The sequence below is a fragment of the Dendrobium catenatum genome, unplaced genomic scaffold (genome assembly GCF_001605985.2).
Source record: "Dendrobium catenatum unplaced genomic scaffold, ASM160598v2 original_scaffold_71536, whole genome shotgun sequence".
In the NCBI taxonomy this organism is placed as follows: Eukaryota; Viridiplantae; Streptophyta; class Magnoliopsida; order Asparagales; family Orchidaceae; genus Dendrobium; species Dendrobium catenatum.
The window spans coordinates 1,218,914-1,229,541 of record NW_021389983.1 but is presented as its reverse complement, the minus strand read 5'-3'; the positions used below and the strand labels follow the sequence as shown (position 1 = coordinate 1,229,541).

Genomic DNA, 10,628 nt, shown 5'->3' with positions numbered 1-10,628 from the left:
TCTTCTCATAAATATATACTCATGAGTCATGACTTTATTTGGGAACTCTAATTCAATATATATGTATATATATTTCTCCAAAGCATTCACTTAATTAAAATTGAGAAAAATAAAAGGGCAGTTTCTATTTAAGATATGATTTCTCAAAATTTTACCCTATACTCATTAATGGGGGAGAGTAAATTTTTGCCCTTTTAAGGGTAAAAAGGGTATCCCAAAAATAGTGACCGCATTTCGGATATATGTATATATATTTCTCCAAAGCATTCACTTAATTAAAATTGAGAAAAATAAAAGGGCAGTTTCTATTTAAGATATGATTTCTCAAAATTTTACCCTATACTCATTAATGGGGGAGAGTAAATTTTTGCCCTTTTAAGGGTAAAAAGGGTATCCCAAAAATAGTGACCGCATTTCGGATTGGAAATAGTACGCGTAAAGTTGACCGGTCAAACCCCATTTTTGGAATTTCACAAATCCGCAACGTCTCTTTAATTTCTTCGTCCTTCCACCCAAACGGGCATCTGATTCTCCTCTCTTTTGGTCTATGACTCTTATGTTCTGGCTAAAGCCGCACCGCAAAATGGACGGCTGGTGATGAAGAATTCATGACGCGTCAACGATCGCAGCCGTTAAACAACTGAGAAGTTTTGAGAAGAATTAGTAAGGGTGGATATTGTAAATAAGTCGAAATCATAGGGCATTCATTGTTTGTTTAAAGAAATATTCTTGCCCTCTTTTTATTCTTCAATCTTCATTGCCCCGCAGTTTTTTACTTCTTTGAAATCATTTGACCGTTGGATGAACTCGTCTGCTGTCTTTCTTCACAGGGTGAAGTCTGTATTCTCATCATTATGAAAATCCACTGTATTTTTCTCCTTTCATTTTGGCGCCGCAGGGGGGTTTTAGGTTGCTGAGCTTTCGCTTCTGTCTTCCTTCTCCGTTTTTTGTTTAGGGTTCTCTAACCTAGCCATCAATAAAGGCTCATCTGCTCTGTACGATTTTCCTCTTCTCTCTCTGCGTGCGGTCTCGAGGTGGGTTGGTGGAGAAGAAGACAAAATAAACTCCTCGCAATAACCTCTTCGGCTTCGCAGTTAAAAAAACTTAGCCGCCCCCACTTTTGTGCAAGCAAGTCTCCGTGGCGTTGAGCTTCCTGTAAGAAATATGTTGTCTTGTTTTAGCGTTCTTGAATATATAGTATAAATTAGACGAGGAGATTGTTTTTTAGAGAACTCTACTCTTAGCTGTAAGCTCTGATAGCCCATTGTTTCAGTTAATGGCAGTATAAAGTATGAAACGTTCTTTAGTCATTAACTGATAAACTTCTTCTATGAGTGAAGGAATCTGTTAATTTGCGTACTTGGCCACTGCCCTCCTTTAATGGCTTTGTGTAGCGAATAACTGATTTCTTCACTCATAAAACATGATATTCTATTGTGATTTATTCGATCATAAAATTTGGTCTTTTATGCCCTTTGTAATCTTGGCTAGAATTTAATTTGTGGAATGGATTAATTTTTTATGGCACTGTTTTCATGAGGAATTTATAGCATGAACCCTCTGAAATATTTAGTAATTAATAGCTTCTTGTAGTAAGTTTCACATCTTTCATGCCTTGTGTGAATAACTTTTAGAGTAAAGTTCAGAACTTTGGAAAAAATTTCCTCTTTCTTCTCTGACGGTTGATGCTTTGTTGCCAGGAGTTGTCAACTTCTCCATTAAAATATTTGGTTTCTTCTTCAATCGGGTATCCATTTCCTGCATTAGCAATAATGCAGCGTTTGGAGGGCGTATAATTAATCAAATGTATGTAGAGCATAATCACATGAGTTACCTGAAGCTTCTGTATTTCTTCTGCTTTGGCTTCGATTTGAGTCTAAAGAATTCATAGGAAGGCTGAGATGGGATGTTCAGCTTCTAAGCTGGATGATGAGGAAGCAGTTCAGCTCTGCAAAGACCGGAAGAACTTCATTAAGCAGGTTATTGAGCACAGAAACAGATTTGCCTCTGGTCACGTGGCTTACATTCAGTCGATGAGGAGAGTTTCGCTAGCTCTTCTACATTATGTCGTGGCTGATGACCTTCATGGCTTTCTATCTGATTCATATACCACTCCTCCATTCACTCCTGTGGAGGGACTGAGCCCTGAAATCAGAGCTCCTCTTAAGTTCTTCACACCAACATCAAATGAAACAGTAAAGAGCACCGTTCGCACTGTAAATTACTTGAGATCAGGTGGAAATCAATCAGTTGCTGTTGAAGAATGGCCCGAGCCTCATCAAACTGTGCAGCTTGAATCCTACCATCCAATGGAAAATTATGGTATGAATGGTTTCTTTGCAGCACAATCTTCACCGGTATATAGATCATCATTCTTCTCTTCTCCTCACAATAGAGCAGGCTATCAATCATCATCTCCTCAAGCTTCTAGGTGGGATTATTTTTGGAATCCTTTCTCCTCATTGGATCAGTATGGTTATCCCTCAAGAAACAGTTTTGATAGGATAGTAAATGATGACGATATAGCTGGGCTGAGGCAGGTTCGAGAAGCGGAAGGAATTCCTGATTTAGAAGAAGATATAGATGATGATCATGATCGTGATCATGACAGAGCGAATGCAATATTTTGGGGGGCTGAAGCAAAGAGAAAGTCTCCAGAGGTTGAATGTAAGCATACTGGAGTTCAAGTTGGTGATGAAAGTCCAGTTTCTGCAAGTGTAGAGGTTCAAAAGCTGCAAGAGGTAAAGGAGTTGAAGTCAAAAGGGAGGTCACATAGCATTGAAGCATCAGAAGATCAAAATACAGAAAATACAGTAGAACTTGAGGTCCCAAATCAGCGTCAGGTGGCAGGAACCAGTAATGCAGAAGAAACTCCTGGATTTACTGTTTATGTAAACAGAAGACCTGCTAGTATGGCAGAGGTGATGAAGGATATGGAGAATCAGTTCGTGAGGATATGTGATTGCGCGCATGAGATCTCTGTGATGCTAGAAGCAAGCAGAGCTCAGTACTCTTCAGCTTCGAATGAACTAGCAGGTAAAATAATAAAAAAAGTATGCCATAAATGCATGGAATGTTGTATTCAACTTAATCACAGTGCAAAAAATATAATTTTCTGGGTATATTTGCAGCAGTGAGAATGCTGAATCCAATTGCTTTGTTTCGATCAACCTCATCACATTCATCGGCTTCCAAGTTCTTTCATGCTTCATCTAGTTCAAAAGGGGATGCTGATGAGAGCAGTAGTGATTACTCAGAAGAATGTTGCATGTTATCCGGCAGTCACAAATCTACCATAGACAGGCTATATGCATGGGAGAAGAAACTATATGAAGAAGTAAAGGTGCTTCTTTTTATGCTATTTTGGATAATAACTAGGCTTCGTTTGGGACAGCTTTCTTATTGATTTTTAAAGTATTTTTTAGTAAAAAAAAATATTTTTATACTAGAAAGTTGCTTTAAGAAGCAGTAAGAAAGCCGTCCCAAATGAAACCTTATTTTTCAAGACTGAATCCTAAGTGTATCTTTTTCAAGGAAGTTGGCTTGAGATATCTTCCTAAAAATCTAGCTCAGGATGTAAGATACTTTTTTTTAAAAATACAAACGGTTATTGGCATTTTGCAAGACAACCTTTTGCTCTTGAAGAAAAACAGATTATTTATAACTATCTTGACTGTTTTCTTATAAAACTAGATAATATTGTCAAATATCAAGAACTAGAACTATCTTACATCTTGATGATTTGTCTTACATAAATGACCTAAATTTTGAGAAAGATTGTCCAAACTGAAAAATTCTCAATGTTTTCTTATGGAATTCTTGCTAACAGTCTGGTGAACGTGTGCGAATAGCTTATGAGAAGAAATGCATGCAACTGAGGAATCACGACATCAATGGGGATGAACCTTCTGTAGTTGATAGAACAAGAGCAGCCATAAGAGACCTTCACACCCGCTTAAAAATTTCTATCCAAACAGTTGAATCAATTTCCAAAAGAATTGAAGTGTTGAGAGATGGAGAATTGCATCCTCAGCTTCTGGAGATGATACAAGGGTATGCTCACCTCATTCTCATCAGCTTTATTATTCAGGCATAATATGTGTGCTGCTTTAGTTCGTTTGGGCAACAAAAATTATGCTGGAGAATGCAATTTGAGTTAGCAATAAGCCATAGAAAGCTTATTAATTAAGGCCTCGTTTGGGACGGTTTTTTTATTGCTTCTTAAAATAGTTTTTTAGTTTAAAAATTAAATTATTTATAATAAAAAGCTGCTTTAAGAAACAGTAAAAAAGCTGTCTCAAATGAAACCTAAGTTTCAACAATTGCGCAGTTTGGTTTGATATATTAGTTTGATCCAGTAAACTTCTGAATCAAGCTTTAGAAGAGAACTTACGAGTTTGCTCAGGTACAATTCAAGGTAAGGGTTTGGGTTATGTTAGCTAGCAATTCCTCAAGAGAGAAAACATTACAGACTTCTCAGTAAATCAAAAGCAAGCCCAATGCGTAGTAATTGTTCAGTTTTTTTTTTTTTAAATAGAATTGGAAAATAAAATAAAGAAACAAACTAATGGAGTTGATATTGTTCGGACAAATAAACCAAATACAGAATAGCTTAAGAGAATTAATTAAATTTTGTCAGGTGTTGGTCCAATTTTAGGATAAGTTGATCCTGCAAGTTATCACGATAATGTAAATGATTATATATAGACATTGTAAATTGATGAATAATTTGGGGCAAATTAAATAAAGTTTTAGGTTAGGTTTTCTCCTACTAATATATGTCATCTCCCTCTACCTCGCTCTTGCAAGAAGCTCTCAAGATTCCTTTAAATTGCTTAACAAATTGATTGTGATGCGAACAATCGATAATTGGGTAGGATGCCACTCAAAAGTAATATACGACAACTTAATCTATTGGTGATGAAAAGTGAGCAAGAGTTGATTGGGTCTGATGATAAGATTAGATTTGCTATAGCAAATTTGATAAAAGAAACAAGCAACGATTTATTATAACAGCACTTGGGAATAAAGTGCCAAAAGTTAAATTGATAGTGATGCAAACGATTAATAAATACTGCAACTTAACATAATAGTGATAAAAAGTGAGGGAGAGTTGGCTGAGTCTAATGCTAATATTACACTTGCTTTGGAGGATTTGAGAAAGATTCAATTTGGTCAAGAGGACAAGTTAGGAGAAAGTGAAGGGAGTTAGGGTTAGACCTAAACTTTGGTATTGTCGTTTCCTACATAAAACTCTATTTAATGGTTCGTTTTTACTAAAAAAACTGCTTTAAGAAGTAGTAAGAAAGTCGTCCCAAACGAAGCCTAAAAAAGTAGGATTATAGAATGGAGAATGAGTCAGTTTGGTCAAGGGGATAAGTTGGGAGAGAGAAAAAAGAAAAATTTTATGTAAGTTTTGGGATAATTTGTTGCCCTACAGAATGACATATAAAAATAAATCATGAATCTTTATATCTATTAGATCCAACTTAGTTGATAATAAACACACAGATAGGGTTGGACTTAACCTTACAAAACAACACTGTCAAAGGAAATTAAGAATATAGGAAAGAGAACGGATCAGTTTGGTCAAGGGATAAGTTGGGATAAAGGAAAATAAAGAAGTTTGATTTTATCTTAATTTGGAGATTTTGTTACCTTAGGTAATGTTATATATAAGAATAAATCATGAATCTTTATAATGATTAGCTCCTAAATTCAATTAGTAAGATAAGCCAAAGGTACAAACTATCTAAAATTTGACCAAAATACAATAATCGCTTTATACCAATTGTTATAATTTGATCCAGACTTATGTTAGTATTTGCTATTGTACTTTCTTTGGATTCTTGTATAGTTTTATGTTGCCTATGAAGTCTATAAATAGGTGAAATAGTTTGTAATTAGAAGGCTAAGCCAAGTTAAAAATTTCTCTTATCCAAGAAGAAGATCTAAGAAGAGCCTTCTTCCTTAATCTAGATCCTAACAATATATTTGATGATGCCTGCATCGATCTTTATCTCATGCGGTAAGCAGACATTAGTCACATTACCTAAGAAATTACTTATTGTGCGAGCCTTGTATATTAGATGATGCATGCGATACCTGCGTAGATCTTTATCTCATGTGGTTGGCAGACATTAAATAAGAAATTAAGTGGGAAGGATGTTATAAATGGGTGGAAGAAATGCTTGATCATATTACACAGATGCATCAAACATTTGAATGTGCAAGTAATCACTAATTGCAATGTCCTGTTTGAACTTTCCCCAATTGCATGTCAATTGTAAAGGTGCAAGTAACCCTATATCTAGTCTTTTTGTTCACTTAGGGCAACTCCAATGGAATGGCAAACACTTGTTTGCCGTTCTTGCTTTGCTCCAACCGACCGGCATTTTTGACGCCATTTGATCGCAGATGAACAGTGCGACGCTAATATTGGTGTTGCACTGTTCATCTGTGCCATTTTTTTATCTCTACCGAACTTTCGGAAGAAAGGTGCGAAAGAAGAGAATGACGGTTACGGGGCAAAATGGCGTTCGATTGGAGATGAATCACGGCATTTTTTGGTTTCACTGCATTTTGGAGTGAAAAATGAGATTTTCAGTTGGAGATGCCTTAGAATGCCATAATTTCTATGAAAATAAAATGTTTTGAAAAATATTTATAAATGAAATCAATCCAGAGCTTTTAAAGTGAATTGCATGACATCAATTATTCCTCATATACTTCATCCTCCTGATGGCTTGTATTTTGGGATGCATGTCATGGGAGTGTTCTTGCCCTCTTTATGTGGTTAATGGATGAGTGGATGGTGTGGAAAGCTATTGGAGCAATGGTGTTTAAGTGATGTAAAGGATGAGTGGGATTGTTATGGTTTTTGAGAGTAGGTTCTTTTGTTTCCCCCCTTTCTGCTACTATTTTGAAAAAACTAGCTCATTAATTAGCTTATTTTGCATTAGATGTTGAGATATGTGCTTGTTGAACTCAAAATCTCAACGATATGCTTAGGCTCAATTAGCTCAGACTACTATTTGTCCAAGAGTCTCCTGTGACTCAGTGCAGTCCTTTTTAACATGGTTAGCTCTTTTTAAGCCAAATTTCATTTACCAAACTCTTCTATTTTCTTTCCATGCGCATTGCTTCCTTTACCTACGAAGTATTAAGTCATGTGTCATATAATGATAAAATTACCCTTTGAGCTTTGCTTCTAATTTGACAGATTTAGGCATTGCTTCTAATTTCACAGATTTAGGTTTGTTTGGGGCGTCTTTTTTTTTTGCTTTTTAAAGTTATTTTCTAATAAAAAATTAATTATTGAATTAAAAACTGCTTTAAGAAGAAGAAAACTGCCTCAAAAGATACCTTAGTCTCTCTGTGTTTATTTTATATTTCCATGGCTTCAATTGATTCGGATCCTCGTCAAATCCAGCCAGCCAATGTCTATTTGTATGTCTGTTTTCTTAACAATTTATTCTGATTTAATTATAATAATTCCAGCAATCATAGTGAATTGGACCATGAGATTTGAGAATTTATCTCTTCAATTACCGGATAATTGGAGAGATTCCAGCCAAGAAAAGAACAAGCTTTTTAAGTGTCTTCTCTTTCATCAAGCAGCATTTTTTTTTTTTTTTTTGAATTTGCATGACGCCTTTGTGTGCCTCCTGCGCAGGTTACGCCGTATGTGGAAAACAATGGCGGACTGCCACCTGATCCAAAAACGCACCATTGACGAAGCCAAGCTTCTCCTCTTCTCCAACAACGCCACCGCCGCCGCCGCCGCTACTCCACCAAAACCACCGCGCCCCGCAGCCAATTTGGCCGCCGAACTGCGAAACTGGCGGTCTTCCTTCGCCAACTGGATCGACGCCCAGCGCTCCTACACTCGAGCACTCGCCGGCTGGGCCTCGCGCTGCGCCCCGGCCGATGCCGGCGAAACTTCCGGAAGCCGAAAAGCCCTTTCCCCCATCTCCCCACTTCGCGTCGGAGGCGAAGGGGACGCGGCATGCCCGGAGGTGGTGCGGGTGTGCGTGCGGTGGTCGCGGTTGGTGGAGTCGGTGAGTGAGGAGATGGCAGTGGATGGGATGGATTTTTTTGCGGCGGGAATGGCGTCGGTGAGCGCGCAGCAGAGGGAGGCGGAGGAGGGGGCTTTGGCGGCGGCGTCGGCGGTGGAAGAGGTGGGGCCGAGGGTGCTATGTGCGGGATTGTCGGTGGCGGTGGGGTCGTTGGCGGAGTTGGCGGTGGTATCGGCGGAGGGGTATGATGCGGTGGTGAGGAGGATTGGAGGGGAAGGGAGAGGGGTGGCGGATGCTTGAATCCGTTGCCAGTGGTAGGATTGTAAATTATGGAGATGTTAGTGGCGTTTACTTATTTGATTATGTATCGGTGAATTTGGGTGTTATATATACATTTATACGGAGTCATAAGACTCATAACGGCTAGAATTTGGGGAGTCAGTGTCATTATTCAGTTTTGATCATTTTGTTAATTAAGTTTTATGTTTATATTATATTTAAATGATTTGAAATTGATTATTTTAATTTGTATGTAAAGGTAAAAAAGAATTTTTAAAATTAAAAATTGCAAATTAAAAATTGCAAATTAAAACCTTAAATTGTAAATTTTAAGGCTTTTTATGGAACAGTATTTTTAATTTTTTTAAATAACTTTTTAGTGTAATATTTTTTTAAACTAAAAATTTGTTAATAAAAATATTGGTTTAAAAAATTATAAGAAAGTTGTCTCAAATGAAATCTAAGTAATTTTTTTGTTATAATTTATTTTTGTTGCTTATAAAAGGTTTTTATAAATTTTTATATTAGAAAGTAATAAGAAAGCTTTTTCAGATGAAGTCTAAGTGTATACATATGTACTAAATAAAGCTATTAAATGAATATTTAAACATTTTCATCTAATTCTTTTAGCTGTAAAATTTTAAATATTTATTATAATAAAATAATTAAATATTGAGATATTTATAAATATTATTAATTCTAATAAGAATATAATTATTTATTATTTATCATTTCGTAAAAGAATATTTGCCTCTATATCTGGAAAAAAAAAAAAGAATCGCATTCCTTATTAAAAACATTAATTAAGTTATTTCAAATTAATGACTTCCAAATAAAATTGTTTCATGTAGACTATTCAGGTTAATAAGTAGAGAGAGATACACAGATAAAAAAATTATAAGAGATATTAGAATTTTTATGTAAAATTAAAATAAAAGTAAAAATTATAGGATCTGATTAAATTCAACTGATTTTATTAGTATTTGTCAATAGTTACAAAAGATATCCTTATGATTTGGGAAGATTTTGATATATATTATACATGAATTGTACAAAATAAATTTCATTATGGGCGTTATCTCAAGGATATCATTTGCTATTTGTTTGGTCGTTCTACTTTGAAAAGTGGAGACCAAAGTATAAAGTCTTATCTAAATCATGGTGTTAACGTCGAGTACTAGAGTTAGTGTCGACTATATACATAAGTTTTATATGATGGCATGCATTAATGTTTGTGGTGATGAGGTCAACTAGTCTCGCCCTTAATAATGATGACAAGTATCAATCTTATATGTAATTGCATGCATTAACGTTATTGGAAATAACTAGTGACGAAGTCTTGCAACAGGGATTGGGATATCATAGTCAAGTGATCATGGTCGGAGTGTTATTATTGAGTGAAGATAATCGGGAATCTATTATCGAACAATAATAGTCATAGGAGCATAGTCGAGGGATTGTAGTTGGGCCATCTTGTTTGGAGAATAGTAGTCTGGTGATGGTGGCCAGAGGATTAAAGTTAGGAGATGTTAGTCGATAGACTTGTTGACCTCATTATTTGAGGTAAATTTTTCTGAAATCAATCTCTAGCTCGTAGGTCTTCGTAACCTAGCATAGACGTCGCCTATAGGATTTTCCTTAGGTGAATACCCATTGACGTAGCTTTGACGTCTATCAATGCTATGCAGATTTCAGGTAGCGATATACATTCATAACCTTATGCAGACCGTGACCCAAATGAAGAAAGGAAGGAGCCAGATTGAGCGAAAAAAAAAAAAAAAAAAGTTTTTCCATTAACTTATCATCTGTTGCTGACAATCTAAAACTGAAAATCTGGAAGCCACTTTGATTCACAATATCTCACAGGTTTGCATTTTATATCATTTTTAATAATCACATAGCATACTTGTTTGCCAGCTATAATTTAGAACAAATTAGCATTCTCCGATAAATAAATATATATTAATATATATATATATACTAATAATATATATATTATATATATAATAATTATAATCTGCTTTTCATTACATTTAAATAATAAGATATGAGAAGAATTATGAAATGTGGAGGTTCATATGTGAGTAGAACTTGTGTATGTTTTGGAAGATGAGGAATTATTGATTTTTTTGAAAGGTAATTGTGTGTATGATTTAAGATAGTAAATTTTACGGTTTTGAAAAAAGGAGAAAGTGTATGCTTTAAGTGAAAAGTGATAGTGTGGTGTAAGATGAGAAGGATGTGGTGTGTTGAATAGTAATGTGTGTGTGTTGAAAAATGAATTGTATGCAATTGAAAGTTTGAGTGCCTAAAAGGGATGCGCATTGAAAT

At 35.6% G+C, this 10,628-nt stretch overlaps 1 protein-coding gene across 3 annotated transcripts; it reads left to right on the top strand.

Moving 5' to 3' along the window:
- The first annotated feature begins 837 nt into the window (after nt 1-837).
- On the top strand, nt 838-8,476 carry LOC110108965 (nitrate regulatory gene2 protein). Of its 3 annotated transcripts, none has more exons than XM_020839837.2 (6): nt 838-1,155; nt 1,701-1,806; nt 1,892-3,036; nt 3,135-3,343; nt 3,830-4,053; nt 7,676-8,476. In XM_020839837.2, coding segments are annotated over exons 2-6 (2,223 nt in total). In that variant the 5' UTR covers nt 838-1,155; nt 1,701-1,804; the 3' UTR covers nt 8,319-8,476. The 3 variants fall into 3 exon arrangements, with proteins under 3 accessions (XP_020695496.2, XP_028547629.1, XP_020695495.1); XM_028691796.1 differs by having other exon boundaries at nt 3,132-3,343; nt 7,676-8,472; XM_020839836.2 differs by having other exon boundaries at nt 1,701-3,036; nt 3,132-3,343; nt 7,676-8,472.
- The last annotated feature ends 2,152 nt before the right edge of the window (nt 8,477-10,628 follow it).

Excerpts from the sequence above, each read along its gene's own strand:
- LOC110108965 (XM_028691796.1), top strand. Across the intron at positions 3,344-3,829 it reads AACTATATGAAGAAGTAAAG|TCTGGTGAACGTGTGCGAAT; the intron begins GTGCTTCTTTTT and ends TCTTGCTAACAG. Across the intron at positions 4,054-7,675 it reads CTTCTGGAGATGATACAAGG|GTTACGCCGTATGTGGAAAA; the intron begins GTATGCTCACCT and ends CCTCCTGCGCAG.